The sequence below is a fragment of the Mustela erminea genome, chromosome 1 (genome assembly GCF_009829155.1).
Source record: "Mustela erminea isolate mMusErm1 chromosome 1, mMusErm1.Pri, whole genome shotgun sequence".
Classification (NCBI taxonomy): domain Eukaryota; kingdom Metazoa; phylum Chordata; class Mammalia; order Carnivora; family Mustelidae; genus Mustela; species Mustela erminea.
In genome coordinates this window covers 56,799,119-56,816,506 of record NC_045614.1, presented here as the reverse complement: position 1 = coordinate 56,816,506, position 17,388 = coordinate 56,799,119, and the positions used below count along the sequence as shown (strand labels likewise).

The following is a 17,388-nucleotide window of genomic DNA, read 5'->3' as shown; positions in this document are numbered from 1 at the left end:
AGAAAGAGGGTAGAAAGGATGAGGTGGGGGGTGGGGGGCTCAGCGGGTGCAGTCAGTTAAGCCTCCAACTCTTGACCTCAGCTCAGATCTCAATCTCAGTATCTTGAGTTTGGGCCCGGCGCTGGTTCCCACACCCAGCACAGAGCCTACTTATTAAAAAAAGAAGAAGAAGAAAAAGTCAGGTGCGGGTGGGGAACAGGGAGCAGTGTGGGCAGGACAAAGAGTCTAGAACTTCTCAAGATGCTTACATGGGGATAGGGAAGTTAGCGGTAAAGAAACAAGGCAATGCTCAGAGCCCCACACCTTCAGATCCCTCAAAGCCCCAGGGGAACCCTGTGTGTTCACGAGGCCCATGTCCAGTGGCTACTGCTGGACGGTGCTGAGCACATCACTTTACATTAACATACACTATAGCTCAATGTGCAGTCATCATAGTTACAAAGAAAGAAAAGTAAGGAGTGAGATCATGGATACTGTGGCCACCAGGGGCTCAGGGGCTCAGGGGCTCCACCCACCGAAGCCCAAAGATCAGGGAGCTTGGGGAACCAAGGGCAAACCTGGAAAGGGGGAGCAACACATGTCCCTCCACGCCACCCCCACCACGCCGTGACCTCCTCAACGGGAAATGGCATGAAAGACTTGAAATGGGAGAACGATCACCAGTGTCGAACCCAGCACACCCCTTGGGTCACCGGAGTCTCTGGGGGCCCGCGCCTTCCCTTGCCTTTGATCTACTGGCAACTCATCAAGTTGGAGGAAACTTGGCAAAGAAAATGATTCTCATCCACAGAAATGCCAATACATTGTCTCAGGTGGAGAGGGCATTGATCAGCACCCCATGGATACTGACCAGTTCTGTGTCTGTTCCCAAATTCTTGGGCGTCTCCTGGGCCCCAGGTGTAACATCTTACAGGTTTCCTCACTTAATAGGAAGTTGCATAGTATCTTCGATCATCCAAAGAGACAAAAGCAGCCCTTGGGCCGGGCTCTGCTCTGGTGAGTGCTTTCTAGTGTGGCAAGCAGGGAAGCCTCCTACAGGCACCAGGCAGGACAAGAGGGAATTCCAGCTCAGGGGCGGGGTAGGCTGGGCTCAGGCCACGAATAACAAGAGGCAAATGGTCTCCAAACATGATCTGCAGAGTGCTACGGGATGAGCTCCTGTAATGTGGCATGTCCTGTGCTTCTAAAACCGCCCATGACCCCTGGCCTATAGGCTAAAAGATGAAAGAGGGCATCAGGAGGCGTCCTCTCATCTGTCACTTTAGAAAGTCAGTGGTGGATGGAGTACGGCACGCTCCCTGTGTGAGCTCCAGGAACCAGGCAAATGAAAGGAAGGTCTCAGGGCTGTAGTTCAATGGAGGCAGGGCAGACATGTGCCCATGAGAACAGGGAAAAAGAGCCTTTTCTTTCTGCTGTCCTATACCCCTCTCCAGACGGTGCCGGAGCAGGTGCTAGTGAGGCCAGGGTAACTGGGGGAAGGGGAGGGGAGGGAAGGAGTCTTAGCTCTCCACAGATGGGACCACCAGTTCCAGTGCTCAGAGTGGGACCTAGGAAGGGATGGCATGGAGGACACCTGGAAGCCCCCAGTTTTTCCAGAGCTCCAAAGGCTTGGCTGCATCCCTCCACAGGAACCAGTGCAGGGGGGTTGCTGAACATCAGTGGGTTAATGGGCATCCCCTTCCCTGACCTGCCTCAAAACGGACCATGGACCAACTACTTTGTGACTCTGGAGATGGTGCCCTCTGGTCCTCCAACTACCTCCCTCAGAAGCTGTGGAACCCTTCCTCCAAAAACCAAACCCAACGAACAGAAACACAGAATCACACCCTGAAGTTCCCAGTTCATGAAGAGTGAAACTTTCATGGTACCATGCCTAAATGCGCTCACAGATGTGAGCCACGTCAAAGAGCCCAGTGCCCCCCGACCCCGGGGGCCCACCTTATAGACAGCCTCCTGGATGCGCGCCTTAAGTTTGGAGCTCCCCGTCTTCATCCCGGACACGAGAACAGTGTCCCCCTGCTTGGCCACCTTCTCCATCTCGGAGATGTAGGAAGGAGGGATATATGTGGACTCCAAGAACGTGAGGATTCTGGAGAGGGAAGATGTCATCAGACCTGATTGCAAAAGCAAGGACCTTAACAGATTCACCAGTTGCTAGCACCTCCTGGGAGGGGCCAAACCCTTAAGTGAGTGGCGGTGCCCTGCATGGCACCACATAGAAATGTGTCCCCGAAACTTCCTACATCAGAACTGCCCACCTCCTGGTGAACAGTGCAGATTCCTGGGCCCCGTACAGGCCTTTGTCCGCAAGAAGAATGGCACTGTGCTTTTTATCAAAATCCACATGCAATGATGGTAAACCCTGATACATGAGGACCACCTGCTTGAACAAAATGCTTCACGCTCACAGGTGTGACAGGTGAGGCCCATGGAAACTAGGAAGCAGGCCCAGGAGCACAGACCCAGCTGGGGTGGGGCCAGCAGTGCCCACCAGGCTCCCAGGGACCCCTATGATGTTCTACCCACCCCTCTGGGCCAGCTCCTGCCACTGGGAAATGATGTTCAATGACCCTTCCTCCAATGTCAGAAAGAGAGTATCACACCCATCTTATCGCCCCACGGTAAGGCATTGGGCTGTGGGGAGAAGCCGGGATGCAGAGACCCCACCATGTAGGCAAGAAGCAGGGCTGGCTTGAGGGATCTTTCCATGTGGTCTCTCTCTCTCGCAGCCTCTGATTTACAGGTGAGCCCGCCTTTCCACTTGAACAAGAGCAGTGCGCTGGACGCGCTTCCATTCTCCCCAAGATATGCCGGCTGTGGTAGTGTGCTGTGACTGATTTCCCTGTCTCGTCTGACTAGGTGTCACATGCTGATTTTAATAAAAACAAAGGGCACTGTGGTTGCAACCTGCCTTAGTGCTTTTGATTTCGGTTAACATTCAGCTCATGTACAGAGTGCATGGACACTTAGGGGCTGTCATGGTAGGAAACACACCTGCTAGCACAGACTGGGGCAGGGAACCAGCGTTCTCTGAATGTCTAGCAGGTGTCAGGCCCAGGGCGGGGCTCCGAATACCATGTAGACCCACACAGCTGCTCTCAGAAGTAGCCACATTACTCTCCTCTCTCCGACAGAGGGGGACGCCGATGCCCAGACGGGCTGCACTCCTTGACTAAGGCAATAGGCAGGAAGTGACCAGGCCAGGTTGGGAATCCAGGTCTCTTTGACTGTCCAGCCCATGTTCCTGGCTTCGTGAGACACCAGAAATTCCAGTGCTCACGCAGAAGATGAAGGTTGAGGGCCCCATTCCCCCCTGCCCCCAAAGACCTCTGACCCAAAAGAGCAACCCACCTTGCACAGTATCAGGGCATAGTGATGTCTGCCATGGGAATAAGCATGGGCTAAGCCGAGATGTTCCTTAAAGCCTGGAGCTGGACTTGGAAAGGTGTAAATGGAAGACCAGATTCTTAATTCCCCACAAAATACTTACTAACTGCAAAGGGATAGGACAGTGACTTCACAGTGGGGCACCTGAGCAGGCACCATCTACCCCAAGTGATGACCGTGAAGGTCGTCCGTGATAGACCCACCAAACCGTGATAAGATACAATCAGGAGACTACAGAAGCTCACCTCTGTGATCTTCCTGCCAAAGATGCAAAGCTCTGCATCTAATCAGGAGAGAATATCAGATAATCCCAAAATGAGGGACACTCTACAAAACAACTGAACTGTAATCTTCACAAGCATCTTGGTCCCAAAAGAAAGAAAGACCAAAGAACTATCTTAGGCTGAGAAAGATAGGACGACAGACAGCAGGCGACTCTGGCTGGGTTTTGTGCTTCCTATGAACAATATAACTAGGATAGACTGGCAAGGCTTGAATGAGGTCTGATGACTGTAGGCATCAGTGTTCATCTCCTCATTTTGATGATGTTGCGCGTAAGCCAGAAAATGTCTCCGTGGTAGCAAAGGCACAGTAAAATAATTAGGGACATCAAGTTGGCTCTCAGACGGTTCAGGGACACCACTTTTTGTACTATACTTGCAACTTTTCTGTAAGCTGAAAATAGCTGCAAAGTTTTAAAGGGGCACCTGGGTGGCTCAGTCAGTTGAGCATCTGCCTTTGGCTCAGATCATGATCTCAGGGTCCTGGGATCGAGTCCTGCATCGGGCTCTCTACTCAGCGGGGAGCCTGCCTCTCCCTCTCCCTCTGCCTGCTGCTCCCCTCTGCCTGTGCTCTCTGTCAAATAAATAAACAAGATCTTTAAAAGAATTTCTTTTTTAAGTTAAGTCTTCCTCCACAACTAGAGAGTATGTTAAGTGAAATAAATCAGAGGAAAACAAATACCATATGATTTCACTCACAAGTGGAATTTCAGAAACAAAATAAACAACCAAAGGAAAAAGAAAAGAGAGAGAGAGAGAGAGAGAGAGAGAGACAACCCAAGAAAGAGAGTCTTAATTATACAGAGAACTTGTGGTTAGCAGAGGGGGGGGTGAGTGGGGGGATGGATGACATAGGGGATGGGAATTAAGGGGGGCATTTTTATGAGCACTGGGTGATTTATAGAATTGCTGACTCACATATTATACCCCTGAAACTAACATAACATTGTATGCTAACTATACTGAAATTAAAATTTTATAAAGACTATAAGAGAATACTTTTAAAAATTAGATCTTCTTCCCTTAAAAGAGACTTTAAAACTTGATTCGATAAGGCCTGAGGCACTGCAGGGTAGCAAGGGATATGAGCCCAGTCCTTGGGTCTACACCAGGACCAGCCAATAGGACCTTCTGCTCCCCATCTTCTCTGTGCAACGTGTCATAACCACTAGCCACATAGCAAACAAGCACGTGAGACACAGCCTGTACATCCAAGGAACTGGAGTTTTCATTTTACCTCATTTAAATTTAAATAGCCAGGGTTGGTGGCTACCATATTGGATAGTGAAGATTTATATAGATGTGAGTCCAATTCTAGCTCTGCCACTTACCAGCTTGACCAGTGGCTTAAATCTTTGTTTCTTTGTCTGAAAAATGGCAAAAATGGTGGTACATAGCACATAACAAGCCCATCTGTATCCCCCAGTGCTGGGGAACACAGGGCTGGAAATGTCTCCCCAGCCACAACCTGTCTCCCCTTTAACTGACCCCCAGCGAAGGGCCACAGGCAACCCTTCCCTGTACCATGGGACAGCTTCCATTATCTGGGGCAAGTCTTCTCTTCCACAGCTGGGCATGCCAGCCTCCTCCACAATTTCCCACACCCAGAGCACACCCCAGCGGAGAGCAGAAGCAGCAAGGTTCCCACACAGTTGTGGGAGCCGAAATGCTTGTCCTTGCTCAGTCATGGGGGATGCCAGCCTGCATCCTGACGACCCTGGGTTCCTTGCTGATGGTGATGGTGCTGCTCAAAGTCCCCCACCCTGTGTGGAGCCAACTGACACCTCCTTCCTGCTTTTCCTGCAAAGGTGAGGCACCTCTTACCGCAGAGCGTTGTGGGAGTCCGAGAACCCATCAGCCTCCGTGTCCTTCACGATCGTCCAGTCAAAGACCAGCCCAGCCAGGGTGCTGAAAGTGTTCCCTGCAGGAAAAGATGGGGGGAAGGGGGGGAGCAGGAAGGCTCAGAGTTAACTCCCTGGAGCCAGGGGGAGGGGAAAATGCACTCAGGACCACCCCTCTGCAAAGCAGGTGTTATGCCCCCATTTCAGGAAAAGGAAACTGAGGCCTCAAGGGTCAGGGGATGAAGGGCGACAGCTCATCTCTCCCCTGGATCCTGGGACTCCCAGGGTCCCAGCGTGGAGGAGATGGCAAGCCACCCAGGCCAGACTTAGCTCTGCAGTTGGCTTGCAGTTCGGGATGTCAGGACATGTGAGCCCAACTGGGCCCAGTAATGATTTTGAAGACGGGACTCAGAGTGGGTCCTAACACTCTAGTGTGCGTACAAGGTCTGGTTGGGCATCAGTCAACACCCCGCAGTGGGGTGGGAGATGGCAATCAGTGGCTCTGAGGCCCCATCTCCTAGGAGCTGTAGCTTTGCTTTTACCTAGGCAATGCTGCTTTTACCTAGGCAATGCTGCTTTTACATTGTTGAGTTAAGTCCCATCATCTCGAATGAAGAAATGCACCAAATAAATTCAACTCCCAAGTTCACTGAGCTGGATTCCTGGGCCAATGTCCCTCTGGAGACCAGTGGTTGGCTCAGCCTTGCTAGGAGGGATCATGGTCTTGGATTTGCCACACTCCCTGCCATGCCCTATTGCCCCCCTGCCTCCCCACAACAGCCCTCATCTGCATTCCCTACCTGCCTGGCAACCCAGATAAGAGCATCTGGGATCTGGAAAAGCTCCTTCTACAGTGCAAAGGGTAAGGCACTTAGTGCCAGATGGGCCCCAGGTCCTGCCCCACCCCACCTGTGGGATCTCAGAAGCCAAAAAAAACATTGCTTAGCAAAAGCTCCAGAAAACTGGGCTGCTGCCTTTGCTATTACTTTTAGGCCAACACAGAGTTATGCTGTGACCCAGCAATTCCACCCCTGCAGAAGCACAAGAGAAATGAAAACCATGTCCACAAAAAGACCTGTACATGAATATTCACAGCAGCATTATTCACAACAGCCAAAAGGTAGAAGCAACCTAAATGTCCATCAACAAATGACTGGATAAACAAATGTGCTCTCTCCACACAGTGGGATGTCATTCAGCCATACAAAGGAAGGAAATACTCGGCACAACGTGAATGAACCTTGGAAACATTATGCCAAGTGAAAGAAGTCAGACTCAAAAGACTGTACCATTGTATGATTCTACTTATAGAAAATGTCCACAATAGACAAATCTATATACACCAAAAGTAGTGGTTGCCAGGGGCCAGAGAGAAGAAAGAATGGGAAGTCACTGCTCAAGGGTACTTGGTTTCTTTTCTGTACTGACGCAAATGTTCTAAAATCAGCTAGTGTGATGGCTGTACCACTTCGTGAATATATTAAAAACCACCAAACCGTACACTTTAAATGGATGAATGTCATGGCATACAATTCTTTTTTTTTTTTTTTCAAGTAACTTAAGACAGGAAATAAAAGAGTAGTCAAGAGTATGTGGTCAATAAAGTTTTTTAGAACACAGCCACTATGCAACATTTAGGGCTGCTTTAGAGCGACAGTGGGGGGCGCCGAGTAGTTATAGCAGAGATGGTGTGGCCAGTAAAGTCTAAAACATTTACTCTCTCTGGCCCTTCACTGGAAAGGTCTGCTGAGCCCAGGCCAAGAGAGTGGACTCAGGGACCAGGACCAGGCCGGAGCTCAGACTCTGGTTGTGTTACATACTAACTATATGTCTTTTCCCTGCGCACACGTGTGTGTGTTCACCCTCTGTGCCTAAATCTCATCATTGGCTGTGAAATGAAGTTAGAACATGCAAAGTGCTCAGAAGAGTGCCTGGCCCCAGCGTGGCGTCAAGTGTGGTCATTTGTTCCCAAGATCAATGACTCATCCCCGTGGGGAGCTCCTATCATCTCACTGCACAAACCCCTCCCCCAGCTCCCTCGCTTGAAGACCAAGTGCAAACCCCATGTGGGCAATGCAAGGTCCTTTACCTTTTGCATCCCCCGCCCCACCACCCTGCTGCGAGTTTCATCTTCTCCAGAAGAAAATGACCTTCCAAAGCGGGCAAACACCACACTCTTCATGGCTTGGTCAAACAGCATGTCCCTAAGAGACCATCCTAAATTCTGTCCCCCACACCCAATTTCCAGCGTGCCCCAGGTCGCCTTACATCTGATTTGATGACAAGCAGCACCTACTGAAATGCATGTGGTTCCCCCTATAGCCTGAGCTACTGGGGCAGAAGGCAGCCCTTCCTTCCCAGCATCTGGCAGGATGACCAGCAGGTGGAATTGCTCAGACGCCACCAGGCTCACTGAGACCTGCTCTGTGCTGCCCAGCACGAAGCTCTGTACATGCTTCTTACTGAATCCTTGCAAGCCCCAAGTAAGCACCACCATCTCAGTTTCACAGACCAGAGAACAGATCAGAGAAGTGAGGCAGCTTATCTGATAAATGAATGGACAGGAAGAAGGGGCCTGATTGATGCTCTAGAACCGTGACTTTGTCCTCTAGGCACATTTGGCAATGGCTGGAGATACTTCCGGTCATCAAAACTTGAGTTCTGGGGTGCATGGGTGGCTCAGTGGGTTAAGCGTCTGCCTTTGGCTCAGGTCATGATCCCAGGATTCTGGGATTGAGCCCCACATTGGGTTCCCTGCTCAGTGGGGAGCCTGCTTTTCCCTCTCCCTCTGCCTTCTGTTCTACCTACTTGTGCTCTCTCTCTCTGTCTCTCTAACAAACAAATAAAATCTTTAAATAACAAACTTGGGGAATTCTACTACTTCTTGTGGGTGAAGGCCAGAGATGTTACTGAGCACCCTACAAAGCATGATACAACCCTTACCACAAATAACTCTCCACCCCTCAGTGCAGATACTACCCTAAGGTGGGCAGTTCTAATCTAGAGAATTTTATTTTTGAGCAGAGGGAGGTGAGGTGGCCAGGGAAGGTTTCAAAGGCAAGGTGAGCCAAGGACTGGGCTTACGTTTTGGGAGATCCCTCCTCTGAAAGACATCTGTTGCCTGAGTCACTTTCTCCAACGGGAATCTTAACCTACAAATTTCCCTTTGCTTAGCTTCCCAAGAGGTCAGTCCAAGAACAGTCTTCCCGAGACTTCCCAAGACTTGGACTTCCCAAGACAGTCCAAGAACAGATCTCCTCAGAACGCCAGAACAATCCAATGTTGGAGTCTGGTGAAGTAAAGTGAATACGGCACTCGGGCCAGCATAGGGAGGCGACCCGGTGCACACACACACATGCCCAGGTGCACCCTGCAATCTAGACCAGGAAGCCAACCCCAGCCCTCAAAGCTGGGCAAGAAGGACACTCCCACCATTTCCAGTGCATCCAGGGAGCATCTCCCAGCTTCCTACTGCTGCCAAGACACCGGAGGTCAGCTTCCCGAAGACATGCTTTACCCAGCACTGTCCTGGGCACAGAATCAGCCTCTAGGAACTGCCAAATGTCTCATCTCACAGGCCCTGCCACAGAGGCCAAGGAGTGTCAACCCCCTATGGGTCCGAGAGCCACTCGGTGGTCCTGATCTCATCAGCGTCTCCCCAGCACCAGCTCTGCCTTCGGCTGGAACCACCCTCCCCAGGGGAATGGCAGGGCCAGACATGAGGGGACAGCGAGCAAACTGCCAGCGGCCTGTCCTCACCTTCAGAGTCCAGAGCTTGGACCTTCAGCTCCAGGGGGGAGTCCTCCAGGTACAGCTCGCGGGTCGTGGAGACGATCTGAATGCCGTGGATGAGGTCGACGATGGCATCACAGCGGAGGACCTGGCCCGTGGCTGGGGGATGGGAATGGAGGGGTTGGCACAAAAGGTGGCACCCTGACTGCCACTCCACCTCCAGGGTCTCCTGGGTCAGAAGCTCTCTCACTTTGTCAAGGACGTCAGCACCCAACAGAACCACCAGCACGATGTGGAGCTGGGAGAACCACACTGACTCTCAGCATCTAAGCCACTGACAAACACACGGGCCTTCCAGAAGTCAGCACAGACCCGTGCAGAGTAAGGGCTCGGAGGCATTATCATGACCTCTCTTGTTCTTCAGCAACATGAGCACCAGCATTTAGAGCTGCACAGGAGAATACTCCTTGGAGAAAATCTGGTTTTGTTTGGGGTGTGACCACTAAGTTAAAAGCCCAGGGCTCTTTACGATGAGTTAGCACCAAAGAAGATAATGCAGTTTGGAATGCTTGTCCCTGTGCTCCAATTAGGAACTGCACCCGGAGTTCGTCTGCTTACACTGGTTTTTATATAAGACCATCAACTGTACTACAGAATGAAAGGGTTGTGTGAGCGAGCACATAGCCTTTTTTACTAGCTCCTTAAGTGCAATACATAAATGGCGTTACCCAGGGAATTCTCCAGTGTAAAAATAACAGCAGTGACACAAAAACATCCTGCCCACTCTCCAGGCACCGTAGAAACCACCTGTGCCCCATTCACAGTACCTCGTTAGAAAGCACCACATCAAAATCTTTCAACTCATATGTAAAACTGGGAACCTATGCTTGGTAGCAAATAGCTCCAAAGATCCCTAAGTTGTCCCCTGGACAAATATATTTATTTTTCTATATAACACCCCACAGGCACCAAAAACAGTCTAAATGTCCAACAGCAGGGGATCCTTATAGGACAAGCCCCTGTGAGGAATAGTGTTGAGCCATTACAAATAACCCTATAAAAATGAAAACTTTGCATCATGTTAAATGGCAGAAAACATGCCAGAAAATGCCATTAATTATCTTCCAAGCAGTTTACAACCCTAACAGGTTAAACTAAACATGGGCAGGAAAAGAACTGCAACAACTCTTTTTCATTTTGACTCAAGACCCATTGAGAGTTATTTGGTTAACAAGTAATTATTTAGAAATGAAAGGCAGACTCCACAGAGGGAAAACAGGACACAGCGCTGATGGGAGGGGCCAGGGTGGGTCCTGCCTGGGCATCTTCTGACCCAACGAGAGAGAGGCGGGCTGTGGGGCTGAGGTCTCAGTGGGGGGGCAGGTGCAGGAAGGTGATGGGGGGTGCCGCCTCCCGTCTCTTGTCCCCCCCACCCCAGGTATTCCCACAGGGCACTCAAAGCTCTTACTGATGTCCTCGGCGAAGATGATGCTGGTCAGGCGGGCAGGCTGGGACAGGCGGGCCTGCACCACGGCCTTCTGGGAGCACTGGGCTTCGTCGGCACCCAGTGGCTCTATACTGGCCACTTCCGGCCGGGTCGATGACCTGGGGCAAAAAGGTCAGAATTTACTCTCTGGAGCTACCCCAGGAGGCATAGCTGGGGCCTGAAGCCAAAGCTGCAGTTCCCCATCCCGGGCACCATCCCAGACTGAAACACAGAATCGATGTGGGCAGTGTCCAGGATCTTCCCACCCAGGGAGAAGGGCCCGGCAGAGGCCCCTCTCGTAGGAGCATGACCACCTGGGTGCATGGGACCTCCACACGCACGGGCCCACCGAGCAAATGAACCAGGAGACCAAACACGGGGGAAAAACCTCCACGTTCAGTAGATGGTCGCCTTATAAGACTAGTCTGTGGAACTAGGAAGAATTCTCTCTTGGTGGGAAAACTGCCTCTGGGGTCTGGTAAGGAGGAACCACTGTGTGTCATAGCAGGCACCAGCATTCACCACCACCAAATAAGTCCCATAAAACCTGGAGATCACTGACTATAAAGATAGCAAACAACCGTAAAGTCTAGTGTGCCCGGAGCTGACATTAAGGTGAAGCTGGGGAGAAAGACACATCACACACAAACAGACCATTAAAATCTATGAGCTGCCTTCCCATGGACAGACAGGGCTTGACAACAACAGGTGGAAGGGAGAGCGTGACGGGAGGAGTGACCCAAGGTCAGTGCCATGGTTTCTCACCTTGGTTATGACACAGCCTGATGACAGTTTTGGGATCCAGGCAGGATGGGAATGAGTGGGTATGAGCAGAGCGGATACTTCCCAGAGCGGAGTGAGTGTCATTTTGGTGCTCTGCCGACAGGGGGAGCCAGGGAGCTGCTGAGGGAGGCCTCTCAGAGCCTACCACAGGAAGATGGGATGTTTGGGGCAAGGCCCTGAGGTGGGGGCAGCCAGGAGCACTCAGAAAACAGGAGGGCTAGTGTGATCTGAGGCCTGGGACTCAGGTCAAGGAGATGGACAGAGGCCAAGGTCAAGGAGGTGGAGATGCTGGCCACAGCCTGTGTTCTTAACCACCACCCCAAGCTGCTAATGGCTTTCCTTGAGAATTTTTTTAAAGTTTGGAGTCTGATCCTCACAGGGAAATGTAAATCAAAACCACAAGAGTTCACACCTCACACCTGTTAGAATGGCTATCATCAAAAAGATAAGAGATAACGAGTGTTGGCAAGGATGTGGGGAAAAGGGAACCCTCCTGCACAGTTGGTGGGCATGCAAATTGGTGCAGCCCCTGTGGAAAACAGTATGGAGGTTCCTCAAAAAAAAAAAAAAAAAAAAATTAAAAATAGAACCACCATATGATTCATCAATTCCACTTCTGGGAATATATCCAAAGTAAATGAAATCCCTAACTTGAAAAGATATCTGCACCCCCCATGTTCACTGCTACATTATTCGCAACAACCAAGACACGGAAGCAACCTAAGTGTCCATCGATGGTCAAATGAATAAAGAAAATGTGGAACACACACACACACACACACACAGTGGAATATTACTGCGCCATAGAAGAGAAGATAATCCTGCTCTTTGTGACAACATGGATAGATCTTCAGGGTGTCACGCTCAGTGAAATAAGTCAGAGGGAGAAAGACAAAAACTGTGCAATCTCACTTGTATGAAGACTCTAATAGCAACCAAACTCACAGCAGCAGAGAACAGACTGGCGGCTTCTGCAGGTGGGAGATGGAGGAAATGGGCGAAGGGGATCAAAAGGTACAAAGTTCTGGTTATAATTAAATAAGTCCTGGTGATGGAAGGTACAGCACGGTTACTACAGCTCACAGTATTGTACTGCATATTTGAGTTGGTTAAGGGGATAGATCTTAAAAGTTGTCAACACAAGAAAAGAACCATAACTATGTGTGTTGATGGACCAGACTCACGGTGATCATTCTGCAATAGACACATGTATCACCTCATTGTGTTGTATACCTTACACTAATACTATGTTATATGTCATACATATGTTTTTTTTAAAGATTTTATTTATTTATTTCACAGACAGAGATCACAAGTAGGCAGAGAGGCAGGCAGAGAGAGAGGGGGAAGCGGGCCTCCTACTGAGCAGAGAGCCTGATACGGGGCTTGATCCCAGGACCCTGGGATTATGACCTGAGCCGAAGGCAGAGGCTTTAACCCACTGAGCCACCCAGGTGCCCCACATCATACATATGTTATACATCTATTACAACTCAATAAACCTGGGGCGGGGGAATCCTTAAAGGAGATGGCAGGGCTTGATTCCAAGGAGATGGCAGGAGCCGAGATTAGGGAGGCACCGGAGGCCACAAGCAAAGAGCTTAGATTTATTCTGAGAGCAATGACAAGCCACGGAAGGATCTGAAGCAGGTGCACAATTCAAGCCGTTGCATACTGTATGGAGCAGGGGACAAGGTGTTGCCCTCAGGGCGCTTATGGTGTACTCCAGGACCCAGGGAAGGGGTGTCCCCTGTGCAGAGTGTCCAGCACTCATTCCTAGGGGCTGTGCTCAGCACAGCGGCCTGAACACAACATGAATTACCCGTCTTTGCTTCCTTCCCAGCCCCTCGCTTAAACTCCCCAAAACACCATCGATCTCGAGTATTCAGAAAGAAACTTGTTTAAAACAAAACAAAAAACGCCTGCTGTAAAAAGCAATGGTGTGAAACAGAGCCCAAAAGACCTCTCCAAGTCTTCTGGCTTGTCACCAAGAGCCTCTCCCGGGGCCAGGTAGGCACAGTGGTCCCACCAGACACACCTAAGGATGACAGTGTGGCACACACATCACAGACCCACACTGAGCAGCTGGGGGGTGCCCGGATCAACACCGCCATGAACATACTCAGAACACAGAGCTCACCCACTGTCATGGAAGGAACCCCCAGCCCCCGAGGAAATACACCGGGGTCTCCTCGCAGTGGGATTTCTTCTGAGAAAAGAGCATGTGAGCAACTAAGGAAAGACGACAAAGTGGGGCAGGAATGCGTATGCAGATGAGAAGGTGAGAGGAGGTGATGAGAGGCAATGAGCCTCACAGCACGCGGGGAACGCACTCTGTTTAGCTGCTGGCAGCTCTGCGACTCCAACGTAGTTTTCTTTTTTCCTTTTAAGATTTTATTTATTTGAGGGGCACCTGATTGGCTCAGTGGATTAAAGCCTCTGCCTTACACTCAGGTCATGATCCCAAGATCCTGGGATTGAGCCCCACATCAAGCTCTCTGCTTGGCAGGGAGCCTCCTTCCTCCTCTCTCTCTCTGCCTGCCTCTCTGCCTGATTGTAATCTCTGTCTGTCAAATAAATAAATAAAATTAAAAAAAAAAGATTTTATTTATTTGAGAGAGCATGAAAAAGAGTGAGCATGAGCTGGAGTGGACGAGGCAGATGGAGAAGCAGACTCCCCACGGAGCAGAAAGCCCAACATGGGACTCGATTCCAGGACCCCCAGGATCACGACCTGAACTGAAGGCAGAGCCACCCCGGAGTCCCTCTAAAGTAGTGTTCAAAGGCCATTAAAACACACACACACACACACACACATGGGCATGTATACACACACAGAACTGTGTGTGGAAACAAGAAAATTAGAGAACTCACACAGAACGGAAGAGACCAAGGAGGCAGGACAAAGAAACGTAATGTGGGATCCCGGACAGGGTCCAGGAACATAAAAAGAACCTCCATGGGAAAACTGTGACCTCCGAAAAGTCTAGAGGTTGGTGACTATTCACCAGAGCTGGTTTCTTCATTTTGACCAAGGTTCCTGGTTGTGTGACACATGAACTTTAGGGGAAGCTGGCAAAAGGGTGTAAGAAGATCTCTGTACTACCTTTTTACCTTTCCTGTAAATCTAAAGTTATTCCACAATTTTAATTAAAAAAACAAACAAACAATGGAAGGATGGATAAACAGGCAAAGCAGAGAGGATTTTTATGGCAGGAAACCATTCTGTATATTATCATGGTGACACAGGTTGTTACACATTTGTCCAAACCCACGGAATGTATGACGTCAAGTAGGAGCCACGATGTAAGCTATGGACTTTGGGTGACAATGACGTGTGGATGTAGGTTCGCTGATTACAACAAATGTTAACAGTGGGGAATGTGGCAGGCGATTCTATATGGGAAATCTCTGTAATTTTGGCTTAATTTCTATGAAGCTGAAACTGCTCTAAAAAAAAAATAATAAGGTCTATTTCAAAAGACAATTCCTATTTTCCACTTCTACATTTGAGAAACAGTGTGGTCTACTTCACGTTCAATGGCCCCTGGCAGCCAGACATGGGGACTCTTGGTCTGGGCTGAAAACCCTTCCCCACTCTCTGAATCTCAGTCCCAAGAATGAGACAGGGGCAGCCACCTCTCCTCCCGCTGCTGCACAGCGCAAGTTAATCAGAGGCAGAGAAGAATGGAGCTAGGTCAGGTCAAGCTGGAGAGGCCGGAGAATCTCTCTCCCGCCTCCCCACCCCCCATCCCCAGCCCTTCCTCAGCCACCCCAGAGAGGCCCTGCTAGCCTCAGCACACCTCTTACTCCCAACTAGGTTACATTCAGATGCGGGCCTCAAGGCAGCCCTGTCCAAGAGAAATAAGGCAGATCCCATCTATCGGTTTTTAATGGCCTTGTCAACAAAAGTTTAACAGGTGAAATGAATATTGTTCAGCGCAGTTTGGGATTCGCACAAAATTGAGTGCTAAGTACGGAGACTTCCCATACTTTCTACCCACACCCCCAGCACACACACACATACACACATTGTCTTGCCCGTTGTCAACATGCCTCACAGGAGGGCACATGTGCAACGACGGGGGAGGCCACAGACTCATCACTATTGCCCAGAGCCTCCAGTTCACATGGGGGCTCATTCTCAAGGCTGTACAGTCTGCGAATGAGGACACGTAGCCACCATCCATAACCTGACCCTGAGCAGCGTCGCTGCCCTAGAAATCCTGGGCTCCACCAACTCATCCCCGTTTTTCAAGTTTCTATGAAAAAGCCATTTTAAAGTAATAGGCGGGGGTGGCTCAGTTGGCTAAGCATCTGCCTGTGGCTCCAGTTGTGATCCCGGGGCCCTGAGATCGAACCCCATGTCGGGCTCCAGGCTCTCTGCTAGGTGGGGAGTCTGCTTCTCCATCTCGCTCTGCCCCTCCCCTCTCACTTTTGCTCTCTGGCTCTCAAATAAGTAAATTCAAAAAATAAAAATAAAGTAACTGGCGAGTTAATTTTAACTAGACTTAGGATACAACCCAGCATATCCCAGATGTCATCATCCCAACACTTGGCCCAGCTGTCCTGCAGGCCCTCACCACCACTCGAGGAGAGTGGCAAAGGCAGGGGATGGCCAGCTCTGAGGGCCGGCCCGCAGGTGGGCAGCCAGGGAGGCAAACACAACTCTCAATTCACCGCTTGTCCTGGGAATATCCTTTGCTCCCTGCCAAGGACCAGCGTGGGATCTGGCGGCCACAGAGTGCTCTTAGTGCCTCCTGGGAAAGATCCCCCTCTTCACAGTTCGGGCTGATACTAGGGCGCTAAGTGCAGCCTTCAGATAAGACAGAACAGCTGCCTGGAAGGAAGGTGCCCACCCCATTCTGGGGCCTGTGTCCTAACCAGAAGACAGTGGGATCTCATGCAGGGAAGGCAGCCACTAGTCCCCGCAGCACCTGCGGGCCTCGGCTACACTGGGGCAACGGGAGCCACACTCTGTCCTCATGGGGCAGCTGGGCGGGCCAGAGAGCACCTTGTGAGAAATGCAGAAATGCCAGAATGTCAGCAGGTATGGCAGACGGCCAGGATTTGAGCAGAGTGTGCCACATCCCCCCACCCCCACCCCCACACCAGCCTGCTGGTGTCACCCACGGATTCTCTGTGGGCTCCAGGAGGCCACAGCTGAAGCCAGAAGGCCTCTTGACAGCCCCCTACAGGACAGCTTAGGACAGCCTTGGGTTGTGGTTTTGTTAACTAGCAGAAGGGCTCTTTTCAGTTACCTGATCTTTCTGGGACATCCTGAGGCCTGCCTGCTTCGGGCATACTTTGAAGGGGCACAAAAGAGCCACAGAACCCGGCAATTTATGTGCCCAGGTCACGGTGAGGTTCAAGTGAAAGACAGATAAAAAAGCACATTGAAAAGTGTTTGTCGGGAATTTGTCAGGCAGGTCCCGTCAGGACTCAAAGTCCAACCAGAGACTGCAGGGGCTAGGGGTGAAAACCTGGGGCCGTAGCAGCAGACAAGGAACAAGGACAGAAGTTGTTGACGATGGCTAACTCTGATGGTACGAGTATCGGTATTCATTACATTATTCTTTGTTCTTTTTTGTACTATTTCAACTTCTAAATATAAACATTTCCCCAACAGCAGACATAACTTAGAGAACTATTGCTGTGCCTTCCTCATTGTACACGGAAGTAAACTGAGGCTCAGAAAGAAGAAGGGACTAGTTAAAGGCCATGCCGAGGGCCAGGACATACATGATCCAACGCCAAATTTGGGGGTCTTCTGCAGTTCGAGTCCCTCCCGGCCACACAGAAGTGGGGTCTCTGCATTCTGCAGCTCTCCAGGTGGGCTCAGAACACCTTACAGATACGTGCTCCTGAAAAGTCAGGC

The 17,388-nt window shown here is 50.5% G+C and overlaps 1 protein-coding gene across 5 annotated transcripts in view; it reads right to left on the bottom strand.

Annotated features, from left to right (window-relative positions):
* The window catches only part of NUP210 (nucleoporin 210), a 102,559-nt gene that overhangs the window by 73,358 nt on the left and 11,813 nt on the right, over nucleotides 1-17,388 (bottom strand). For all 5 annotated transcript variants that reach the window (XR_004283146.1, XR_004283167.1, XM_032332312.1 and 2 more), the window contains exons 2-5: nucleotides 10,710-10,846; nucleotides 9,269-9,400; nucleotides 5,493-5,589; nucleotides 1,939-2,089 (exon numbers count right to left, since the gene is read on the bottom strand). Coding sequence is in view for 3 of the 5 variants with exons in the window: in XM_032332312.1 (XP_032188203.1) it covers nucleotides 1,939-2,089; nucleotides 5,493-5,589; nucleotides 9,269-9,400; nucleotides 10,710-10,846 (517 nt within the window). In the remaining 2 variants the exon portion in view is untranslated. The remainder of the gene's footprint in view (nucleotides 1-1,938; nucleotides 2,090-5,492; nucleotides 5,590-9,268; nucleotides 9,401-10,709; nucleotides 10,847-17,388) is intronic.